This window comes from Balearica regulorum, chromosome 6, assembly GCF_011004875.1.
Source record: "Balearica regulorum gibbericeps isolate bBalReg1 chromosome 6, bBalReg1.pri, whole genome shotgun sequence".
Taxonomy (NCBI): Eukaryota; Metazoa; Chordata; class Aves; order Gruiformes; family Gruidae; genus Balearica; species Balearica regulorum.
In genome coordinates, this window is record NC_046189.1 from 13,121,267 (window position 1) to 13,147,189 (window position 25,923).

Here is a 25,923-nt window from a genome sequence, read left to right on the forward strand (position 1 = left end):
CACAAAGATTTTTTTTTTTTTTTTTTTAATCTTCTTCCAGTCCTTTTTCTAAGCTTCAAGTACCCAAAAGAAGAGTTATTGTTTCAGTAGAAAACTGAACAGCATTCAAATTTCAAAACTGAAAACGGAGATTGAGTTTTTGCTCCATATATCTCATTTCAATGGGAAAAAGCCATAAAGTTTAACCATGTTAGCAAAAAGGAGATATTCAGGCTATAAGAATTTTGCTTTTCTTTAAAAAAAGCTGTGGAGCCTGATTATTTGTGAGAAATCTGCAAAGCTTATGGATCTGTCCCAGCTAAAGCCATTGTACTGCTCCACTGGCAGTTTGTTCAACCGAGCTTGCCACCAAGCAAACATGTTTAAATCTCTTTTGTGGAATGGGGAAAAAGTGGTGGCAAGGATCTAAGAGATTCTAACATTTGAGAGGAAGCTCATGCTTTCATGCTGATTGTTAGCAGAGCACTAAAGAACATTTTACATTATGGCAAGCAGAACAGACACAAAGCTTTCAGTGTTGTTGCCACCTCTGCGTAGCCTGATCCAACTTCACATTTCTGAAGTGTAAAGCAAAAAGAAAACTTTACAGGGAGGTTTTATTATTCTGTTTTAAACTTACTACTTCTTTTCAGGAAACTTTGCTTACCATTACAGTATATCATCTTACAAAAGATGTTTAGCCATCTCCAAATCAGACCATTCTTGGGCCTCTCAGAACAATGCAAAATTATTCTGTAGTTTTGTATAGTTCTATTTGACTCATTAGCCTCCCAGAAGCAGAACAGTAATATAGTTCATGTTACTGCAGTCTTCCTTCCTTGGTAAAGCCTTTAGCCTTAGAAAAAGAAGCCTCTTAGGTTTCCAGAGCTATTATTAAAATGAAGGGTGCATTATTTGCTTTAACTTCCTGTAGCCTTATTTAAAATACATATACTTTCTCCCCTTCCTGTCCACCCTGTTTGGTCAAACTAGGCCTTCATCTTCTTATTGAGATATAAGTGTATTTTCTTACATTAGATGCTGATGTATTTTATTCACAGTCCACCACATCTCCATTCCCCCCACCCCTCAACCTTCCCACACATAATCAAAGATGCTAATAAAAATATAACATAACTAGAACATACTGAAAGCAAAAGCACTTTTTCATTAAAACAACATTTATGTTTCTTTATATAATCATGCAAAGCTGGATGAAAGCGTGTTAGATTATAAGCAGCAATAGCAGCAGCTGAAGTCCCCTCTCAAGCCCTTTTTATTCAAACGAAAGGCGTATAACTTGCAAGAAGGTATCTCCCGACAATACTGCTAAGCTTTTCATTATTACAAGAACATTAGTTGTCTTCAAAGTTTACGTTATAACATTGCTGAGTAACAGGATACTAAACCTGACATTCCTGTTCAGGGACAGTGAAGCAGAAGAATCACACTGAAAAAGTGGCATTTTATCCACAGAATTTAAAGACAAGACTGAGAGGGGTTGCAAGCTTTTGGATGCTGCAACTATATAGAAGACCAAGCAGCTCAGCAGTGCTCAAAAATGAAGAAGATAGAGAAAACAACATGCAAGAGAACTTCTGTCTAGTCAGATCCATATACTTATAGAAGTTCTCAGTGGGACTGAACTAAGTCAGCAAACACATATTCTTTTCCCAATACATATTATTTTTCCTCTTAAAACTGCCCTCAGAAACAATTAAAAAAAATAAAAGTGTTTGAGTCCTTACATACTCTGGTTGGGGAAGGGGAAAGAGAGTGAAGTAATAAAGTTTTCTTTATTCTCCTCCTCCCCCCAACAGACCAATAAGACAATTAAAAAAGAAAATAAAACCTAAAAACCTACTCCTCCCAAGCACTCTTCTACTGTAAGGCCAGAAGAGAAAGAGACAGTGCAACTAGACAGAAATCACATCAATTGCACTACAGCATGTATTCAGGACTTCAACTGTTCCTTATCAGAATAAGTCTGTCCCCAAAGAATTTGTTATTTATGCCTGTACATAATTAATCCTGTAGATGTAGATACAGCATTCTCCACTGACCCAAAGTAGCGCACATAACTACAGCTGCTATCACCCGGAAGCAGAATACCTTGTAAGGCATTACTGAGTCATTCTTGAAATTGCCTTTTTCTACTTATTGGGTCAAAACACTGATCTGAAGAAGGAGTTTTATGCAGCTTTTTAAGGTTACTTTTATTCTGTTTATCTTTCCCATACCTGAAGGTTGAAGAGTCACTAGAAATGATCAGCCTCTCATTATATTGTTTGATAGCAAAATGGTATTTATGAGGGGGAATTTGCTAGCTGAAACTTTCTATGAAATCAGCATCAGTAAAATAATAGACCACTATATATCCACACACAATTCTATACTGACAATCAAGTCAAACTCCATTCCTTGACCTTCTCCCAGATGCTGTCAACTGGCAGAATTCGGTTTGCCCGAGCATGTAATTATACATTACTAATGTTACAGAAGTAAAGGGTATTCAGCCCACTTCTACTGAAGTAAAGCATATGGAATTATGCCTTATCCAAGAACATGCCAGATTATATAGATGTCTTAAAACAAATTAAGATGAGAAGGGCAAATCTTTATCAACTTCTTTCCCACTTCCTGTCTCTCCCAGAAGGTTCTCTGCAGTTTCTCCATATCCTTCAGGTCATGCACATGCAAAGTTTAGTAAAATGGAGTAAGACCAACGGAACAAGTGAATTTAGGAGAAGACAGGACTCATTTACTGAGCATGCTCAAATTCACTATGCACCAAGGAGTAGATTATAAACCCACACTGAACATTTTTATGCAACTATCTTCGATGTCTTAATTATTGTTTGATAGCAACTCTGATTAAGGGTAAGGATTCTATGATAACACTACAATAAATCTCCAAATTCTCCAGATTATTGTTTCCAGAAGAACAAATCTGAAACCTACGTAGCTCATATCCAAATATGGAAATAAATCTCATTTATGATCAACTGATACACTTATAGAAGCTGGAAATACCAAAGAAACGTTCAGATAGAAGACTTAAGATAGGAGAACACTTAAAAATATCTTTAGCTAAATTTACAAGAAATTAATTCTCATCTCTGAGGAAAAATCAGGATTCAAATTTAGTATTCAAACCCACATCTTTTATGGAGTAAGGATGAGAAAATTAATGATGAACTTACACAAAACAAATTTCTACCAGCTACTCTATCTGTTATTCTTGGCTGCAGAGCAGACATACGAAGTCCTACAGCATTTGTGCAGATAGCATGATTGAGAAAGCAAGCAATAATTGTTTCTACAGTTTTTAGAAACATGACAGCCTGATTTCTTCTTGAAAACACAAGCACTTTTTTTGGTACTTGTCTTTGGAGCAGCCAGCTTATTCATGTAAATGAGTTGTCCATGTATGAATTTTCAATTAAAGGATGACTGGCAAATAAAAACATCAGCAGTTGTATATCTGTCTTAGGTAGACTTGACTTTTAACAGCAACATGAAAGTTCTTCTTGGAAATTTAAAAACTGCAGACTAACAAGACACTATCGTAACTAAGTTGTAGCCAAATCCATTCATACTTGATACTGTCTGCTTTTCAGGACTAGATTCCTGTTCATCTGGTGCATTTTCTTCCTTCTGATTAATCAATTAAACATGCTCAGTAATAGAAAGTTTCCAAGCAATCCCAAAGCTCTTGGCTATTACCCCTGTCCATTTTTTTTTTTTTTTTTTTTTTTTTTTTTGCCATGCCAAGCAGTCTTTCACCAAACAGATGCAAGCCCCAGGCCAGCCCCACGTGATAACAAAAGGTAGTACCTGACCTGATGTTAGGTATATAGGGGATGCGTGTATTGCAAAGAGAAGCTAATACACCCTGGGATAGCGGAAACACACACTAGAATGGAAAGAAGTTCTGCTTGGGGATAGGGAGCCAGGATCCTCCTCCAGCAACTGCCTCACTGACTTCTGCCTCCTCATCTCTGTCCTACCCTCTGTTGTGGCTGCTGCCAAGGTGGGCTCCGGGAAGCCATGCTCAGGGGTCCTGCGCATCAGCACCTCCCCCTCTTGCTCACGTTTGATCCCTAGGTCTGTGGAGCCGTGTTGGATCGGTGAGCCAGGTATGCTTGAGTCAGCCTCGTTTGAGAAGTCAAAGCCATCTGGGATTCAACATATAACATTTTAGTGCTTTTCTATTCCTTTCTTAGCATTCCAACCCAGGCAGGGAAAATAGAAGATTTATGTGGACATGGAACAAACACAAAACACTACCCATGTTTAGTTAAAAATTGTGAGAACATCCACAGAAAGGGACAGGTGGGCTATACTGTAGACCAGAGACTAGCAAATGAATGGCAACTACAGTGAAGACAAACATGACCCAGAGTCGTGAAAACAGAAGACAGCTACTTGTTGTCCTGGACATCCTGATTCAGCTGAAGACCAGAGGTCATCAAATCCTTCTGCACACGATACAGAAGAAGAAGGAAAAAAAAAAAAGAATAAAGAAAAAAAGAAAAAAAAAGGAGTACCACAGGAAAACTGTAATCCTTGTTTTCAGACTTTTACCCTCCATTTATTTTTAGGTTATTCTACTTTTTACGTTCAGCCATTTATGCAGCTATTTTTAATCAATGTTTTATACATGCAGCAACAAAGCTTTGTAAGTGTGACAAAGTGATTTCAAAGCAAGCTTTTTGCTATACCTACACTGAAGATGTCATCATATCAAAGTAAATATTACTACATATTTATTTTGTTTCTTCATACAGTCAAGTGCACTTCCATATGACATAAGGAAAAATAAGGACTAATTCTAAGCTATCCAAAGCTATTTTATGATATGGCCCCTCTCTAAATTGGGGCATATGATGGTAGGAGTGTGATATTCAGCTTTTCCCTCTCCCACTGCTTTCAATAGCTTTAGGTACCTGGAACCCTATCAAGGTTTGGATAATATCATTCATTCCCTGAGCTATTTATGATGGGAGTCAGTTGAGTTTTAGTGTGGATTAAAGAACTCAAATTCTAAGCCAAACTGTACCCCTACAATTTTATGCTGTGTTACATGGAGAAAAAAAAAGAAGTCTTACTGAACATTTTCCAGCTTCTCCATTTTCTCACCTACCTCATGGTTTATCACCAAATCAAAAACAAAACAAACACCCCAAATGTTCGTGTTCATGCAGTGCTCTGAAGATGTAAAATACTATACATTGTTATGGAGTATCATTTTTCAAAAACAAACAAATGAAAAAACCCCAACCAATTGTTCTGCAAACACGCAAACTCAGAAGCCAGAATACAGTGATGATGATGAATACAGTACACTACAGTATTTGCTCTTAGCAGAGAAAGCTCACCTTCTCTCCTCCAGCGATGACGACGGATAGAAGCTGTTGTAATAGCAGTCCGAGAAATCCTCGGCACTGTCGGAGTAACTTCTACTTTCAGTACCTTCTGGCCTTCTTGCGATGCATCAGGAGCATCAAAGGGCAGTGAGTTCTTCATGGCATTTGCAACCTAAGATAAAAGTAAAATGCTGTATTACTACTGTCCTTGATTGCACTAATGGCAATATTAGATCTCTTGCTGGATACAGAAAGGGAAACAACCAAGAACTGTTAATTATGCCAGAGCTCATCTAGATGGATGGCCCCATCCCCAAGATTCACAGTTGATAACTACATTGACAAGCTCATCACAAACCTATTGCCAAAAATATAACTGAATTTTCTCTTTTTTTTTTTTTTTTTTTTTTTTTTGGGGGGGGGGTGTAATTTATTTTGTTCTACATTTGCCACCTGTACTGGCAGAGGTAACAACCTATACAGGAAGGTCTCCATTCAAGAGAGATTCCAAAATGACAAGGAAAATACCGTTTACGTTTTATGAAAAGAATGTTTCACAGACATATGACTTCTTACATGCTCTTTACTCCCCCTCTAATGAAGACAGTAGATAAAATAAGAGGGTCAGAGACATCTAGACTTAAAATAACTATGGAAAATATAACTTGCTAATCTCTATAAAATCCTACCTAGCAACAGTTCCCAGTATAATCTGGGCAGGCTATTGTCTCCACCACAGTTTACAAGAAGCCTTATGAAAAGCGAATTTATGTTGCCTCCTAATGGATTTTCCCTTGTGTCACACATTAAAAAAAAAAAAAAAAAAAAAAAGGATTTTGCAACTTGAGAGAACAGACTTCACTGTATAGCAAGAGAAACACATTTATTTAAATACATGTGGTCTGCATGTCTTAAATCCATGTAGTGTACTTGTTAGCTCAAGGCAAAGGCTTGTAAACCCTATTGTAAGTCACAGATAAAACTGTACGGTTGACTCTTCTGTCCACTCAAATGAAATACAGATCTGCTTTAGAATATGCATCTTTTCAAGATACTCCATTTTTCTGACAACGCATACATACATTTTTCTTCCTTTTAAACTATGCTCTTTTTTTCTAACAGGCATTTTGATTATTGTATAAAGACCTGTGATTAGGTGATGGAGTTGTATCAACTGTTTAGCACATTACTAAAATCGGCATTTCCTAGCTTTATACTGTAATCAACATTTTCATATGTTCCCCTCAATCTAGTGACAGAAATAATGCACTTTTAAACCTCATCAATGCTGTCTTAATATTCTGAGGTTGCCAAAGGCCTTGGAAATGTAAGGGACATCCAACAAATTCCTTGAACTCCCAAAGCCCACATATACCAAATCTGCTTAACTAATTAAGTTATCTCTTAACATTCGCAAAAACATAAAACTACAAGAAATCTACTAAACCACTGGAACAGACCCTATCAGCAGAACTTTTTATTATTTGTATTGTGAAGATCTCAGATAACATTTGATAAAAATATCCATACATATGACATGCCATAAAAGCTCCATGAATTAAACGTGTTTATTTGCATAATGATAAAGTAATAGTTACTTTCGAACAAGTTATAACAGGCAAACCATACAGCAAGCATGAGAAGAAATGAAACCGTTTCTATCAGCAAAGCTAGAGATTACAGGATATTAACTAAATCAAAGACTTTTCACTTCCTGGGAGGCTGGAATGGCTGCCATATAGCTGACCCTGGTCTCCAGCTGCTGTTGTGATCCTGTAACTCCCCATTAAACATCATCTCCACTGCCTTCCTGTCTGATTCTAACCAGCACAAAAGATTATTGGCACCATCACAGAAATGGTCCTTATCATTCTGCCTTCCACTTGTCCAACATTGATTTGCCCTTTTCTAGCCAATTCTGTCAGCCTCAGCACCTGTGAACTACCATTCACACATAGGCCTTTTTCCATGGCATCCTCTTGAAATGGTACAAACCGCATTCATCCTATCCTTGATCACATTAAAGAGTTCAGAAACTCATTTCTGCTGTACTGAACCAAAGCAGATCAAGTTTAACAGTATACGATGGCTTGCCTTCCCATCTTCTTACTCACTAGAGTTGCGCTCTCTTTTGAATAGGTACCCTTCTCAGTATATAGGATCAAAATCTAAAAATTAGTAGCAGAAGTCTTCTGCAACAGGTCCAGAAAAGTGACAGAGCACTTCTGCTTGTCAAACCTTTTAACAGCTGGCGCTTTCTAACAGCACAAATTGTACTTTTGGAGAGTGAGAAGAACCATATGGAGATAAAAATCAATGCAACAGTAAAACTTTGAAACAATCTAAACAACCAGTTTGAATGGGTCACAGCCCTTCTCTGACAGAAAAAACCCAAAACTGCAATCCTTTGGGATGCAAAAAAACTTGTTCACTGTGTCTAATCCAGCATTGAAAGGCAGGAAAATAAACAAACAGCATAATTCAGACTTGGCAAGCCAAGTCTGCAACTATCAATGACAAAGGAGTGCTGGTTTCAGGCCAGACATCCACTCTTGCCTACTAGAAAGGAGCTCTAATGAAAAGAACAGCCAACAAAAGCAGTAAGTACATCAATAAAATACACTGTATAAAGGTGCTGTCACAATAGGGACTTGCTGATCCACACTTCTTGTGTACTGGGCTAAGAAAATGTGTGCGTCTGTGCATTGAAGACAGGGATTTCTGTCTGAAACAAGTGCAGAACTCTTTTGTTCAGAGGAAAGGACTGACTGACTGGAACTGAGCTACTCCGCAGGTCCAGGCTAGCTTAGTAGTAATATTGAGTTTTGGCGATTAGTTTCCCTCTGTAGAAACTCCCAGTTTTCATGACTATGAAATCAATACCCAGGTGTTTCTTAACAGAGATAGTTTTCCCAGAAAAAGCCTTTCCCTTGCATTACTTCCTGCCCTTTCCAGTGCAATGTCTGGGTTACAGTGAAAGAAGACAGCTTCTACATTACAGATATTTCATAGCTTTCTGATGCTGCTATTTCAGCACTTTTGGGGGGAGGGGTTTGGGGTTTTTTTGTTGTTTGTGTGGGGTTTTTTTAAGTCCACAGGCAATATAAACCTATTTAAATAAAAACATGGATCTACTATATTGTCAAAAATATTTCTCCAAGAGACACACCCAAACACAGGGACCATGATATTTCTCATTGTAATGATGACTGATGGCATTCCCATATTTATACAAATAGCTTGAGTACAGATATCTAAAAATAATCTTAACATGGGGGTTTGTCTGAATATTAAATGGACTTCAAAGCATTTGGTGCTGTTAGGAAATAATAGGCAGAGACTGAAGTTGAAATTTATCTGGGATGCCACACTGACAGTATTCTATTTGGTGCCAGTAGTTTTAAGTTTAAAATACAAAATTTTACAATGCTGCTAAATTATACACATCTCCTGGAGAATGCAATGAGGTGAAAGGACTGCAGCCTTTGAAAAAGTCAAATTGCTTGATTATATAGCATGAGGCCAAGGACATGCAGGTTTGTTTTTTTTTATATATAAAACTGACAATTTCTTAAAGCTACTTTTAAAAAATTGCAGTAAAACAAGATAGGAAGCAATGATCAGAGTATTAAGAAGAAACCACCACAGATGTGCCTGCACAAATACGCATGAAAACCTGCCAACTGGGGAAAGGGGAAGAATTGGTGATGTCATGATGTCACTGACACCAGACAATGGGATGGAGAGGCAAGAGTAGCTTTGGAAAAAAACAAAAGACATTCTAGAAGATTCTTACAATTAGAAGTAATCTCTAAGGACAAACTGATTAAAAATTAACAATGGGGACTGAAAATTGTAATATCATCAATTGAATTAAGTTCCAGATCCTCCTACACACCTTTTAAATGTAGAAGTTTGACAGGGTGGCCCAATTCAGCAGGTTCAATATTTAATTTAAAACTTTCAATCTGATGGACCGATGAGTCATTTCCAAAAGGGACCAACTATTATAATAATTCAATGGATACCAAGCATTTAAAATGCAGCAGTGTCAGAAAGCCTGTAGATAAATTTTACAGCCAATATTAATTCATCAAGAGAATAATTTTATGTAATTTATTGCAGAAGAGAAAGATCTCAGATTGCCACATAAAAAGATTTTTCCCAATCCACTCCTTTCTCAGTTATGTAAAAAGCAGTGAAATTTTACTGCTGTTAGTTCAGAGAAGCATTAAAGGCTTCTAGCCACAGTTCTGATGCAGAAACTGAGACAATAGGCTATTTTACTTTATTCTCCTTCATTTTCCCTCTTATTTTGATCCTCATTCCTAATCTGACAGAAAAACAAAATCCCCCCATTCTGTCAACCTCATCCTTCCCAATCACATCCACCTGCATCCAGCCCAGTTTCACCACCTTCCTCATTTCATTTCTTTCTTTTTATGATCAGAACAGCAAGTATAGTGGAAACTGAAAAACAACCAAACAATCAGAACTCCATTCTATTGCTGCTTCTCCAAAGAAGGTAAGGATTAAAACCTGTGTGACGTTGATCAATCAAAATCTGACATTGACTCTGGAGATGATTCTCCTTTTCACTTTCAGCTCTATCCTGTTGTTGCTCTTTATATTGTGTTATCAGTTAAACCACACAACATGTTCTCAGCCCTGCTGAAGGTCTAGAAGCAAAGAAAACACTTTTTTTTGCAACCAGTGTCTTATGGCATATAACCATTCAGTTAACCTTCTTTGCATCACTCATCAGCAGTTTATGCCAAAACAACATCAACATTTTAATCTAATCGTAACATTAGAAAATCCTAGCTTTCAGCATGTTGCATGAAAGGGTACAAGTCTGATATGTGGCTGAGGGAGGCCCTCCCGTTGAGTCACGAGGTTCAGAAAGGACCCCCTTGCTTTCTAAACTCCTTCTCAGAGAGGAGCCTAGTGTCTTATGGCATATAACCATTCAGTTAAGCTTCTTTGCATCACTCATCAGCAGTTTATGCCAAAACAACATAAACATTTTAATCTAATCGTAACATTAGAAAATCCTAGCTTTCAGCATCAATGAGACCTAGGAGATCCCAACACCACAGCTTAATACTCAAGCATGGTACAAATAGCTATATTGAAAATTTAAGCTGTTAACAACCCCTTGCATTTGGGAGTGCAGTAAATGGCCACAAATGCTTTCATTACCAGTCCACTTTAGAAACACATCCGTACTCCTCTTAACCAAGCCCATAAACTGCAATGGATTGTTTCTTACCAGCAGAGGCTGTGAGTAGAGTTCAAGCTGTGCTCTGTAAATTATGTCCTCCAACACCTCCTGGCCAAGATCCCACTGACCATTGTATCTAAAAAGTAAAGACAGGTATTTATCTTTCATATCTTATGAACTCAAACAGCTCTTCACTTTGCTGATGTAGAAAGTTCATCAACTGTATGTACACCCCAGCCCCTATAGGCAAAGCATTTTTTTATTAATCATGTTGGTATAACAAAAAAGGTGTTTCCTGTCACCTCCAAGCAAGACAAAGTTGATGCCATAATCAGGACAAACTTCAAGAATAAAAAAAGAGGGTCAAGAATGTAAAGGTTAACACTACTTAGCATAACTGAATTTCCATCAGAAATGGATTTTTGCTACCTCGGAAGCTACTGATATTCAAGAGGTCTGCATTTCATCAGGTTATCTTGGCATCCAAGCTTATGCTTGTGAACAGAAGGTATCTGGTGGCAGTGGAAACTTGGGAAAAGATGAAGCCAGAAACCTAACTCTCCTCAGCACCTACTGCTGGGCCTTCATCACCTAATTCAATGCTGTCAAAGATATTTCCAAATCACCAACTGGCTGAGCAAGCAAGTAATGGGAAATACACTAATTGAGTTATAAACTTGTGTTATGAGTTTAACTGTTTTTTTCAATCATAAAACAACTAGCATTTATATTTTAATTCACATAAAACCAGACATTTCTCTTTAAACAAAAAAACCCCATTCACTTACATGGCATAATAGACACCTGTGAGCAGCTGCACCATGAAGTCAGGGTCTAGCACCACTCTACCACAGTGTTCTTTCCAGCGTTTCTCATGCTGCCGTGGAAATCCACTCACACACAGCCTGAAAAAAAATACACCATTGTAACAAAATGTTAACCCCACAGAGACTACAAATGTCTTTACAACACAGAGATTTTAGTTAATTTTCAAAATTTATTATGTAAGTACACAACATAGAACATTGTTATGTTGCTCTCCCAACCATTAAAGTGGTTTTATAACAGAGCCTTGAGATGTGGCTTGCTGATAATCCAGTGCTATTCCCATAGAGCCATTAACTCCATATGTTTTCTTCAAATCATAACCAGCTTTTAAAGAATGAGAGTAGCTAGATGTTCTCTACTGCCAGCCACCAAGTAGAAGACTCTACCCAAAATTCAGTAACCAAAACCAACTTTCTTTAAAGGAAACATTTCAGTGGTATAGAAGAGAAATACGTCACCCCCCATCTAACATATGACGGCAGCATGCAATTGCCTTTTATCTAAAAGATAACACAGATGCTGTATTCTTGAGAATTGCTCTCAGCTACCTTCTAAAAAACTACGCCTGACCCTTGAAAAAGGGCTTTACTTCCCATATACTGCATAGCATTGAGTCTTTGTAAAAAACATAATAATTTATTCATAACTAACTTTGATATCTGAATCTTCATCAAGGAAGCAACGCATGGCCAGTAATACATAATTGCTGCACTGTTTCAAAAACAACAACAAAAAATCCCTAGCCTATAAAATGTTGTCTGTCTTCTCTACCCAAAGAATGCATCTAATTTTCAGATGCAGGATAATTCAACTTATTTGGCAAATTTAGCACAGCCACAACCCAAGTGAAGATGATGGAAGCATACTAAGAATTAACCCATTCCCATCAGAAATCACAGGAAAGAAGACAGGCTATAGTCTTAACTGCATGTGTGTGTTACTACAGAATATATGTTTTTAGAAGCTAGCGTGATCCTTCTCTGCTACATAACTGAATTGCATGTCATGCTTTTCTTTCATGGCAAGCTAAATCAAAAAACATTTAAAGAGGTTCCTCTGTTTGGGGGTAGCAGGAGAGAGAATTTATCTCATTTGACAAGAATGCTGGTAAAAACAGACATATGGGAAAATCAGATATACTTGAGATTTTTTTAGAACAAAAAGCAGGGATCTTTGCCAACCAGATGCTTCTAAGACTATTCAAGTAGAAGGTTATATAAAGGGCATGTATAAGAGTTTGAGAAATCACAGTGCTGAATTCTCCAGAAAGTGGGATGTTATTATCGGGGGGGGGGGGGGAGGAGAAAGAAATAAAGAGGGGAAAAAAAACCAAAAACAAAACCCCCAAACCAAAGAAAAACCCAAACAAACCACTAAAACCCAGAACATTGTGCAAGCACTTCATATAAACCATCCTCAGAAGCAAGGCGTTAATATTTGGAAGTGAGGAAACTGGTGGCATTCCTTACAGGATTTTTAAGCTGATCATACTGAAAAATGTCTGAAAGATATGTAAATCCAAAAAATGCAAATCGGTCTGAGTAGCTTCAACTAATTTTTCCCCCAAATTGCTCTTTTTTTCCCCCAAATAACAGAAAGTTACATAACTAGAATGAAAGTGCATGCAGTAGTAAGATAATCCATGTGTTTTATCTGTATGCAAGCACAGCTTCAAATTTCCAATTAAGTTGCAAGACTGACCAAGAGTTAAATATTTAAGTTATTAAACATAAGTAAATTCACTCTTTTTTTTGCTGGATGAATACTTAGAAGTCTAGATGCACCCTGCAAGACTATTTCAAAGGCAAGTGTCTCACCTGGAACCCATCCTACAAAGTGACTGGTAAGAAGAGGCAGGCATATAGACAATAGCAGAATTGTAGCACAGCATTAGAAAGCTCAACACCTCAAACCTGAAAAGAGAAAACAGCAAAACCTTCCACGGCTTAAATTCTTAATATTTCATCAGAATTTAACACAAAAATTCTACAACTCAGTTTCAAAAAATACCCCACAGGAGTGTCAGAAGTCAACACGCAAATCCTGAAATCCTCTTTCATTTTAATTCCCTAACTTGAAACAGGCTATTACAGGTTCAGTATTAAACACTTAAAATTATTATTTCTAAAATTCATTAGCATATGCAGGAACTATGGAGGAAATGACATATGGCATAATATTTGGACAGTTATAGAACTGGACAAGTCTGCAATGCATTCAAAATTATTCTATTAGTTTTCCCAGAGCTGGCTTTAGACACAGATAAAGCTGGCAGTCACTTGAACAGCAGGGCAATGTCTCTCATTCCTAGTTCTGTCTATCCACTCAGCTCCTCACTCCTCAGCACTTTTTCCTGTGGAAAACGCAGTCACAGCCTCAGAGCCAAAGCTGAATTTTTTTTACACTTCCAGGAAAATTTGAGTTCAGACATAGACCCAAAGATATTCCTGACAGACACAGAAATGACAGATAAGTTACTCTCTTCTACATTAACTAGTAGAAGAACATACAAAGTTGGAACAAACAACAAAAATACTATACCTCAAGGTTACCAAGACTGTTCTCTAGATTTATTTCCAAGCACTTAATGCTGAGAAAGGACTGAACACATAATATATTTGGTCTTAATGTTTAAGGACTTGTTGTCTGCCTAGTGAAGTACCCCCAATGTTAGACTACATCCACCTACCGGTTCTGTGCTGTGAAGGTTTCTCTCTGAGGATGCAGATCACTGTAAACTACTCTGATGAGATCATGCTGACATAGAGCTCCTTCAGTTAAAGCCATGGATCCAATAGTAGAGGGCTAGAAATAGGTGGTGGGAGGAGGAAGGAAGGTGGGGAGGAGAAATCAAGTCATAAGTAAAAGGTCCCCAAAAGCATTAAAACTCCTAACCACCCAAGCCAAAAGACACACTTGTCCTGGATTAATCTTCATTTTTACAGATCACAAAATACAGTAAATCTAAAAACATTACCTAATTTCATTATTATACACAGCTTCCACACTTCCAAGCAACAGAGCACAAGAGCTGTTTTCAACTTTGATTCTTACATATCCATTTATAGTAAGTTTGTCCTAATTGCATAGACCTTTTGTACAACAACAGTAGAGAAAGAAAAACACGATTCCAATTTCAAACTGTATTAAGGAGGAGTTAGAATAAAGAAGACTACTTTTATACTAACACATAAGAGGCAAAAAAACACAGTTGCAACTACAATACAACTAACCTCCGTTCAAAATGGGCACTGTCAGCAAAGATTTTTCAACATTTACATTCATTTTCTTCTATCAATGCTACTGAATTTGATTACACTAATTGCAAACTACTGACACTGAAAACTTACTGCAACAAGATGCATCTAAAGTGGCCTGCTGCATCAAATGGATCCAGTTTTCATTCCTCTACTAGATCCAATTCTAATATACCACAGCAGCTCTCTTACCTCATGATATATTGAGGGTTTAGATAATGAAGGGATGGTGAAAGATAAAACTTTGTTGTTTCCATCTTTGTCAGCAATTTCCTGCATTAAAAAACAAAACCAAAACCCAAGCAGAAGTAAGGAGATAGGACTGGAAATAATTTTCAACACTTAGAAGGCATTTAACAAATAAGAAGTTAGATGTCCTGATCTGTTAAGACTATTAATACCCCAAGGTCTCTGTGTGTTTCCAGAGTATCAGCAAATTTACATACATTTTTAAAAAGTGGGAAAAATCTCTATCACAGACTTTCGCAGAATCAGTCTCCAACACTTCAAAAAAACCAGCACTGGCTCCTTGATCAGTGTGACTTCATCAAAACAAAAAAAAGAACAAAAAGCTTTTCCAGTCCACCTCTACATTATAACATTTATATATAATAGAACTGCATAGTGGAGCAAGGCTAAACTTTAAGCCCAAATGATATAGACATATTAGGACTGATGAGTCACTTGCTGACAATGGGCAGTACTTCATAATAAATACACCACAGAGAAAAGGTGAAATCAAGGGGACTGGCGAAACTTCTTCAGGCATTCTATCAGCAAGAAACACACAGAATGTTTTCTCAAAAGGCTTTCAAACTGGTCAGATTTTATAGTTGCTAGGCTACTACATAAGCAAACCCAGCAGTTTTCAAAGCAAATATACTAAGAGCAATTACATAAGACTATACCAAAAAGGAGTCTCAAATCCTGTGTTTTCACTTTGTACAGAAAATTTCCAAGGAATAAGCTGTAGTCATTCCAGTTTATGTGAAAACTTAGTCCAAGGTAGCACAGTACTTGTAGAAGGCTTTAAGAATCACAGTGGGAGGACAGTTGATGGAATTGAGCAGAATGCAAAAAATTTATCCTTGTCTTTCACTTTCTAAGTATTGAGAAAACAGCTTCACTCCTTCGGTCTTAGTATATGTGCATAAAAAAATCAACAACTTAAAGAAAAAAAAATAGCAGGAGCCACTGTCCATTTTAAAGCCTCTTTCTTCCTGAATCTGGAGAGAATGAAGAAATTACTGTCCTTAAAAAAATATGAATCACCAACACGACTTTCAAAGGAACTGCAAAAGGACCTTTATGAGAGAATGGTCGACAAAGATAAACATGCTACTTCAACCCAGCATACAGTACCAAAAATCAGCAAGCAGTTTCCAATGTTTTTTCTCTCAAAATAAATCTAAAATAACTGGATCTTCCAGCTGTTAGAGCTGATCTACAGACATATAACAAGAATTTATTTTTTTTTAAGATTACAGTTTGACTGTTCTGTGTCTCATCACGTGCAGAAACATAATACAGAATTTAAAGAAGAAGTTTACTATGATAGTAGAGGGAAGGGTGATGTTTCAGTATAATATGTTTTAAAGTCCTATAACACAGAAATTCCATTAGAGAATGCCTGTCTCGGCAGTATTGCTAAATTTATCAAACAGCCTCATAACATTACAAAAGTAAACATTTCCAGGCTAAGATAAGGATATAAAACACTACTTTTACATCCAACAGCCAAACTTAATCACCTACAGTTACTTTGACTTATTCTTAATATCACAGAGTTGTCCACTCAAGACAACTACCTGCCTCAAAGGTACACATACATGTATCTAAGTGCTAGCATGCAGAGTGGTTTCTGCTTCAAATTACCCTTAAAAAGACATATTCAGAGTAAGCGGTGGGGCAGGGTGAAGTGACACACGAAAATAGACCAAGCATATTGGCCTGAGTCATCTCCATAGAAAGTTGTATTTTTCAACATTAAGGAGGGCTACTTAATTTCCTTACAAACACAAGTATATAACAGTTCAAGAAAGCCCATGAGACAATCCTTTTTAGTTAAAATGTTTGTCCCAAAAAGATTACTGTAAAAAATATTTTGGCAAACACATTCTTACTAAATCTTCATTACATTGGGCTCTTCTCCAGATTAAATATGCTTTCATGTAAGCGTAATATAATTTTAAATACAGTGTTCCAATAATTTACTTTATTCTTAGTGGTCAGTGATGCAAAACCTCAGATCAAAGCTTTCCTCAGCCATTCCCACTCATCTCACTTACCAAGTTGTAAATGCCCAGCAGCAATGCTTCAATGCAACCATTACTCTGCCTATCCCTGCTGGCAGTCAGACGCAGATATACCCAGATCAACTCTGGCAAAAATTGCAGCGTGAATCTCTTGAGCCGAACTTCAGAACTACGATAAAGTTCAAAAAGCTGGTGGCAAACAGGCTCCAGGAGCTATGGAAAGGCAAAAAGGCCAATGAATTACTGTTAAGCTTCTCTAATAAGGGAGAATGAAATAGCAAATATAGGAGCTATATCATAAGCCACTGCAGCCTAAGAAAGAATGACATTCCTTGACGGCAAGTAAGTGAATGAACCAAAATGGTATCAGTATTCCTTTTAAGGAGATCTATAAGGACAGACCTGAGGGGCACTGGTATGTAGTATTGGGAAATGTGGCCTTACTACAGCCACTACCATCTTGTGCTTTGAGAACATTATTCTCTAGGGCTGTCAATATGAGATTTACTTTGTATACAGATACTAAGTTAAGGCATGCAACAGACACATGGCTTGAACTATGTGCACCATAAAACTTTAATGGTGCAGTTGTAAGGTTTATAAAAGTACAAAGGTTAAAGATTAGCTGCTGGTGACAAGTCTATTGATAGAAATATGAATTAATTTCTTACCTACAGCTTTTTAGTCTCAAAGCCAACAAGTGTGCATTTGTTCATTATAATGGAAACTGATTTTTCCATCTTGAGCTGCCCTTTGGGTTTCAGTACAAGTATCAGAAAAGGCCCTTACCAAGTCAGTGTGATATAAGCATGAGAAAAACCCTGCCATTTTAAGAGTCTACAATGCCAAACCAATAGTTAAGATGCATCCACAGAACTGTTAATGAACAGGAGAAAAAAAGAGAGCGGAAAAGAAAAAAAAGAGCGAGGAAAAAGAAAAAAAAGAGAGTGAGAAAAAAAAAAAAAGAAAAAACCACGTCAAACTGTCTCCCCCCTTTCCTGTAACTAATGAAGTTTTTAACACCAAAGTAAAAAACTACCAAAAAAAAAAATTACAAGAGGAATTTTGATAAGGTCTGTGACCAGTATCTAGTACTACATTCTAAGAAATGGGATGATCTGACCTAAGGAAAATACTCATGGGATTCAATGTCCAAGAAGACAAGATATCCATGTAATCTAAAGCATCTATATTCATGTAGAAGGGTTACAGAGTCAGAGAATAGAGGCCAGAATCTCAAATAAGTCTTCCTTCTAATCATACATGCTTTATGCAGCTTTCATATAGATACACGATAATATTAAACATTACATTATACATATAATTTTTTAGAGCAATAAACCCACTACATTTGACCAACACATTAGCAGCTGTACTGGTGAGACAAAAAGGCATAAATAGGCAATACCCAGTACAGTGCAGAAGATCAGATAAGGCATATATGACTCCTCTGTCAGTACACGCTCTCATTCCCACGGATACATAGCTTAGGACTTTCAGAGCATTAGCAGTATGTTTCATAGGCTTTGATGCATTCTTCTTTCATTAATTTGTCTATTCATCAAAACCTTAGTACCCAGAATTTCCTGTAGAACTCACTGTCACTCTTTTGCTACGCTGTATGAAGACGTACTTCTGTGGTTTGTTGTGAACCATCCATCCTCTCACAAAACTTTGAAGAAGTCCCTTGCTATCGGCAGAGGGACGGACATTTCTATTAAGTCATTAATTTGAATGTTTGATAAATGTGCAATGCCATAAATCTGTGTGACTGTACAACTTCACATACACATATTTAGACTTAGGTATTTTACTCTAGTATATCACAAAAACAAAACATAAATTTGACAGAATTTTCTACCAAGACACCTGCCTTAAAAGAGTATCACCAAAGAAAGGGTTAACACATTTGTTTCATTTCTAACACTCAGCATTCTGGTCAATGAAGCATACCATTTTTAAACCACTGATTACATAAGCCATAACATGACATCTACATAAAATAAAACTTTGCTATCAGACAAATCTCTTCTTATACAAGGCTGTGGTATAAGTACCTTGTGTAACAAGGCTCCTGATTGACAGCCTTGCTACTCTAAGCTAAAAGCCTGTTTTTACAACAGAAGCGAAGAGAGACTCTGCAAGAGAGGGAGGGAAGAAAGCTGACACTGACATCGTTGATATGGAATGACAGTAGTCCAGTCATTTGGAGCACACAATTTTTACAAGCCATATATGTAAAATACCTCACCACTTAATTTTTGTTTTGGCATCTAAATGAAATTAGAAGCCTGTAAAGCTTCTATTGCAATCATTTTAATGAAACAATGCTAGGGCTTTATCAAGTTAGGCATGTATTATTTTATCTAGTATATTTATTCTAGTATTTCATACATATATAGCACTTTATGTTCAAAAGATGCAGAAGTATATTCTTTCTTAATTAATATTTTCTTAGTAGAAACCTATATCTAAAAGTGACACTAATTATTAAAACCATCTGTTACAGTAAAAGTTCAAATCCTCAGAGACAAAAATTTATCCTTGTTTTATGAAAGGCCTAGCACAGTTCAGATGTTCAAATAAAAAAAGTGGTTAATAAATAATTCAGAGATCACTGAATAAATGTGTAGGTTTTCTTTAACAGACAATATGAGCAAGAAGCTAGCATAAAGAAGAAAAAGAAGAAATCTCTGGAAACACTAAATACAAGCATATCTGCAAGGAGATAACAGGTGCAAGAAAAGCTAAACGAATATTACCAGAAACCAGATATATACAGCAACATTGCTATAAATAGTGCTTCTATTAGATTAGAGATGACAGCAGCCCAAAGCTGTTTCCTATTTGAAATTAGCTAGTCTAATCCAAGTCCCATTAAAAACAGTGGAAAAGAAAAATTTACTTCAGCTAAAGTCAGATGAGACGACTCAACGACAGCAGTTACTGAGTTTATTCTGCTTTCTTTCAAATGAAAATTTTATAAAATTGGTCTTTTAAGTGAAACCATGCTCCCTAGAAAGATACAAGCAGTATCTAGTCACTGGTGCTGCAAGCATGTAAATACTCATTTCTAGTAGTTGTCATATTAGTTGTACAAAAGGTTTAACAACTGCAAATTACTTGGGTGAAAACCAGAAAGTTGTTTGTAGCAACTTCTATAGCACTTCTGAACTGGTGTGTTCAGAGCTTCCAAGTTCACAAGAAAAAGCTGCCATCACAAAGACACTACAACACAAATATTTTCAAAGGCATGAACACCCAAGCTTTTCCTATTGAAGTATACTATGATTGTCTCCCACCTGGAAACACAAAACTTGAAGAAAGAACATCCTAGTTATCTGGCTTTAATTCTCTGAATATAAATATTGAGAAGATACTGGATAAACAGAGGAAAAGGAGCTTTTGTCACCAGTAGTGAGCGTAAACATGAACTAGCACACACTTTCTTAATGCCAAATATCTTTCAGTCCAAAGTCAAAGGAAACAGAGTAGCAAAGCAGTCAGGCACAAAAATCCAAAGTAAAAAGTCTCTTGTAACCGTATCTTTTTTTTCTGACAAACTAAAAACTTATCTTAAAAGAGCTTTCCTATTAACATAAACAGCAACTAGCATAACAAACAATTCCAAACAAAATTTTTGCTGGCTTAAATATACAGTAAGTGAAAATTATATAATTTGCAGGCTTCATTTTTACACCTCATGAAGATGCAGACTAGTCATATTTTAAGGAAGCTGATAAATAGCTTTAGTTTGGCTTATTTTACAAGTTTGCCAAATCTTAAGAGCCATACCTTGAAGTTATATATAACATATTATAAAATGCATGACAAAGACTGGAAATGCTTGCTTTTTTGAAGAATTCAATCATGGTAGAAAATAATGTGCTCATTTTAGGCTTAACTATAATATAATGGATGAAATTAGTTATTATTTGAAGAGTACTAGGTCTGGGAAGTGCTTAGCATTACAAAGGTAATCTCATTTTGTTTCAAAGCTGAGCTTTCCAATAGCCCCACATGAATATTCAATGTTTAAATTTCAGTACTGCATTAACTTAAAATCCACAGAGGATTTATGTCTACAGTCATAAACCAACTCTAAAAATTATAAAACTATATAAAACCCCAGTACTTCAAAAGCACTTTAGAATTCAAATATTATGCAAAAATCAATACATTATTCAGTTAAATAAGCTGTTTATGAGCAAGATCACTCTCTGCTCTTTATGTAACTTTCAGTTCCTGTGATTATCTTCTCCATATTAAAAAAATCAGGCAATTGCCTAAAAGGTAAACAGTAACAATTGTATTTAACTTGACAGTATGCCTACCTTCATTTGATAGCTCTCAAATTGGTAGACAGCTGTCAAAAAAGAGAATCACTTTGGGTGGGTTCCTAAATGTGCTAATTCCATGTTAAATTAATAATCCTGGTCTTATCAAGATAGAATTATGTGATTCTAGAAAATTCACACTCACACTAAACAGTTCGCCCTTTTCAGGAAGTTTTAAAAGTAGGTCAACTTAATCATAAAGTTGTACTAAAAAAAAGTTACTTGTCCCATCAAATTTAAGAATCCAGCATTTTTAGAATAGTCTACCACGTAAGTTTTATCTTCAAAAGCAATCAGTTATCCTTGTAACAAATAATGCCCTATAAAGCATATTTTTAAAAACCCTCACTTAAAGCCAAATATTAACACAGAATTATGCAAAGTAAAGAATTTACTATGGTTATACTCCTCACACGCAAATAAGTTTGGAAGTACAAGGGAATACATACTGCCTTAACAAGCAGAACCTGAAGTTAGTCATCTTTGAGTCTGGCATTGCTTATCTTGTACCTGATAACAGAATCAGGCCCAAACAGCAACAGCAGTTCCAAAGAGTAATATTTGACAAGCATCAGTGTGCAAGAACATAAGATTACTGTCACACCCTTAAGAAGATACTCTTTATGCAAATCTGGTTCTTTGCATCATTAAAAAAAAAGTCAAATGCTTATTCTCAAAGCAAAAGAGAGCTTTTGCATTTTCAGAAGCACACACACACACAAATACATATATACTAAAAGACAACAGCAATGGTGGCTTCAGGTTGGAGAGAATAACGGTACAAAGAAAAAGGTCACTATGAAAGTTATTTGTAACACTGAAATGAAGTTGACAGCTATGAAGCTTTTTTATTTTTTAATTGCACGAGCATTATGCGATCTCCTTTAAGCTCAATCAAGCATTCAGCTTCCAAAAGCAGCTGAGCTGTGCTTTGGAAAACAAAGACCTTCCTTGCTGCGTACACTTGCCATTTGATTTATAAACAATACAAGTGATCACAGATGATAAATCAAATATTTTGAAGCACTTTATCTAAAGTAGTTTACACAGTACAGAATGGTATGCTTGCACAATTTATTCTGAAGTTATATTTCACACACTTTCCCAGAAATGCTTATAGCAGAAGCCAATGGAATAGAAAGCACAGTTTAACGTCATTTGCAAAATGAATTATGTACAAGGGTATGCTAAGTTTTCATTGTGTATATTTATATTTTGGTGCCTTGGTTCTGCTCTTGTTTACAGCTGTGTAAACCAAATTACACAAACATGATACTACTGTAAGCAAAAGAAGACTGGTTATTTTAATAGGATTTAATAAATTGATTTCATCTTCTACTGTAATAAGCCACCAGGTGAGAAACACATTGGTCTCACCAAGTTTCACTGTAAGGCCTCCTTTGTCTCTGTTATGACTGAAAGGTGGTTTCCTGGAGGGGGGGGGGGGAGCAAAAAAAACCCCCCAAAACAAACACCTCATGCCAAATCAAGTGTAACAGTCAGCTGTGGCAAGTAAAATCTAGCAGACAGCATAAACCGTATTTTTTGGGAGCAGATGAGGTTCTGTCTTACCAGAAAGGCATTAAAGTAACTGTCAAAAAACAAGAGTAAAATGAGGGATGATACCCATGTTAGACTACAGTAGAAAGAAGAATCAAAGAAAGTTCCTCTCCATATCTACTTCTCAATTAACTCTAGTTTTAGTTGTAGAGGTGGAAGATATAAGAATGTGAACAAAAATCTTTTTTAAAGTCTCCTACCTCATTATTTGGGTCTTGAATGACCTTATAAAGAGCTGGTACCAGTGTTTTTTTTCGGTGCAATGTAGCTGCATAGCTGGAAATTTGTGTTTCAGGTAATGCCTAATGAAAAAGAAGGGGAAAAAAAAAAGTGTTACCCTGGTAAATCACTGCTTCCAAGTATTAAAGATATTCACAAAAGGATTCAGTCTCATCCCAGCATCCAGAAAAATTCCTGAAGTTCAGTAAATTTTCAGACTTGTAATCTAGTTCGTTCAGTACAAGTTCTTCTCCATATGAATAGCATTTGGGAGCACATACCAACTTTCAGGGTTAAATCCAAAAGCAGTTTCAAATTTATCTTTCATAAAATCATTTGTTCCAGCTTGCTATGAGGACTGTCTTTCTTGATACTCTGTATTTAACAGGCACTTTTCCAAGTCTTTATCAAATCAACTCATATTATTTAAGAGGTAGGGATAATCTAGAATGACCATGGACAGCCTCAAGTCCCACCAAGCAACCATGTCTCTGGATTTTGCATCCTTGGCTCCTCAACAAATTTCCAACAACAGAATGTAATGACTTATTGTGTATCATCAATGATGTGAGGAATCACTAATTCTTAATTTAAATAACAGATTAATTTCATATCAGTCATGAAATCCAGTTTTCTTGTTTATGTATTATCCTATCTTTCATTTGGCATAATTATCAACATGCAAAATAGCTTAAAAATACTTCAGATTCTTCATGACAATTTTATGCAGATCACAGGGGAAAAAAAAAAGCAGCCAAATATTTTTATTTTTTTTAAGCTTCAAACATTTCTACTAATTTTTTAAAAATAAAAAAGTTGCTCAATTAGGAATGTGGGCAGCGTTATCCAGCTACTAGTTAAATTCTATTAACATAAATAAACGCTTTAAAAAAACCACATTGCTATAGCGGTGTTCTGCTCTACAATAATAAACAATAAAAATAAATTACTATTAGAACTATGCATTGTTTATTATTTACCGACTCATTTACATAGACATTTGCATGCTTTATGCATTATAAGTAGTCAAAAGATCAAGTAATAGATATTTAAAGTGTTAATTATTTGTATTGGGTTTGTGTGGCAAGGTTTGGGGGCGGGGGGGCTACAGGGGTGGCTTCTGCAAGAAGCTGCTAGAAGCTTCCCCTGCGTCTGATAGAGCCAATGCCAGCCGGCTCCAAGACGGACCCGCTGCTGGCCAAGCCCGAGCCAATCAGCACCTCTGTGATAACATATTTAAGAAAGGTATATACCTTTTCTCCCCTGTCTAGTGAAGGAGGGGGAGTGATAGAGCGGCTCTGGTGGGCACCTGGCCTCCAGACAGGGTCAACCCACCACATTATTGGATATTAAAAGAAAAAAGAAAAAAAAAAAAATCAAAAGTTCTGTGGAGTAAAGCCAATGGTCTAGCTATCATTCATCTTCTCAGCTCACCTTGAATTCTGACAGCCATTCTTCCACAACACCTCGTTCTGATCCCAGCATTTTCTTACTTCTTTTGCTTCTCTCTTACCTTTAGAAGAGAAAGGAAAAAGAAATTAAATCAGAGGTCTGGCAGCAAAACTTAGTTTTGTAAAATCCTACCCCAATGAAAAGCTTTTAACATATTTCCAGTAGAATTATATAATATCAAACAATATGAAAAGTTGCATTTTGGACAACTGGTCCCATTTTCTAACAATGATTAGACTGTTCTCTTCACTTTTTAGTCAAAAATACTGCACATTAATGGGGGAGGAGGAAAAAGAAAGATGCAGTGCTTCAGGCCAAAATGTACATTATTTAAGACAAACACATCATCCCATTCTTGCTCCCTTACCAAATATAGTACAAAGAAAAGACAAGTGGAATGAAGTAAAAAGCATCATGGAACAAATTATGTGAGACATTGTAATGACAGTTCTAGATACAGCTCCATGTAAAGCAGTTTAATAAAATCAGTTATTAGAAATCCTAATAGCAGAACTTTAATCCTTAAACCTTGTTCTTAAAGAATTTTGAGGCTTCTCGTTCAAACAGCAAGATTTAGCTCTTCTAAAAGTATGTTGGAATTCTCAGAAAAAGAAAATTTGCAAGGACAACTGTTATTATTTTCCATTTTATATACCACAGCAATATTCTAAAATCTTCTGAATTCTCATAAATATAATTCTCAAGGCAATAGCAAGAATGTTTAAAACAAGGCATCATTAGACATCTTTGCTTGATATTTAAATAGGTCTAAGCAACAAGGGTCATGTTGTCTTTTCGTGTGATCTCATTACAGGTTGGCAATACCTGGAAGTCATTAAGGTCCCAGAAAATTTTAATCTGATGAAGTGAAATGAAGCTGTAGCCTAATACTAGAGACTAAAACCTAAGAATAGTGACCTAAAAAGGGATAAATTGAGGAGACAGTAAAATATAAGCTGTTTGAAGCCATACTAGACATATGAAGACAGCGATTCTTAGTTAAGGTTTCATCAAAAGTTTATTTTTGACAGGACCTGCAGGTTAACAGCTGCCTGAACAGAAGCAAGAAACAAAAATCCATGAAGTGACACTGTATTTTAAGAGATACTTTGTTCACTTTTTTCCCCTCTTAAAGAAGTTCATATTGCTATATAACAATTACATGCAAAGCTGCCACACACTGTCATATTTCTGTACCACATATTTCCTAAAAACTACAAATACCCATCAGCTTCAAAGCTTTGTTTTTTTTTTTTAATTAATATTTTTTCCTTCAATACAGCTAACCTTTTCTGAAGTTCTTTTAGCCTGGGATAGGGAGTAAAAGAGAAACACTTCCACAGCCAGATGGTAACAACACGAAGACTGCTACAATAATCTTTAACTTCATAAACATTTATGCTTATCAACTTCATACAAGTAATGTCAAGAATATATTACGTG

At 36.3% G+C, this 25,923-nt stretch overlaps 1 protein-coding gene across 9 annotated transcripts in view; it reads right to left on the bottom strand.

Moving 5' to 3' along the window:
* The window catches only part of LOC104633960 (hyccin 2), an 82,317-nt gene that overhangs the window by 32,873 nt on the left and 23,521 nt on the right, over window positions 1–25,923 (bottom strand). For 7 of the 9 annotated variants that reach the window (XM_075756279.1, XM_075756283.1, XM_075756280.1 and 4 more), the window contains 10 exons: window positions 24,463–24,541; window positions 23,010–23,111; window positions 16,946–17,125; window positions 14,850–14,930; window positions 14,090–14,205; window positions 13,218–13,313; window positions 11,361–11,477; window positions 10,621–10,708; window positions 5,361–5,520; window positions 3,990–4,157 (listed from right to left, as the gene is read on the bottom strand). In XM_075756279.1, the coding sequence (XP_075612394.1) occupies window positions 3,990–4,157; window positions 5,361–5,520; window positions 10,621–10,708; window positions 11,361–11,477; window positions 13,218–13,313; window positions 14,090–14,205; window positions 14,850–14,930; window positions 16,946–17,125; window positions 23,010–23,111; window positions 24,463–24,513 (1,159 nt within the window). In that variant the 5' untranslated portion in view covers window positions 24,514–24,541. The remainder of the gene's footprint in view (window positions 1–3,989; window positions 4,158–5,360; window positions 5,521–10,620; window positions 10,709–11,360; window positions 11,478–13,217; window positions 13,314–14,089; window positions 14,206–14,849; window positions 14,931–16,945; window positions 17,126–23,009; window positions 23,112–24,462; window positions 24,542–25,923) is intronic. The other 2 variants (XM_075756290.1, XM_075756289.1) reach the window with 1 other exon arrangement.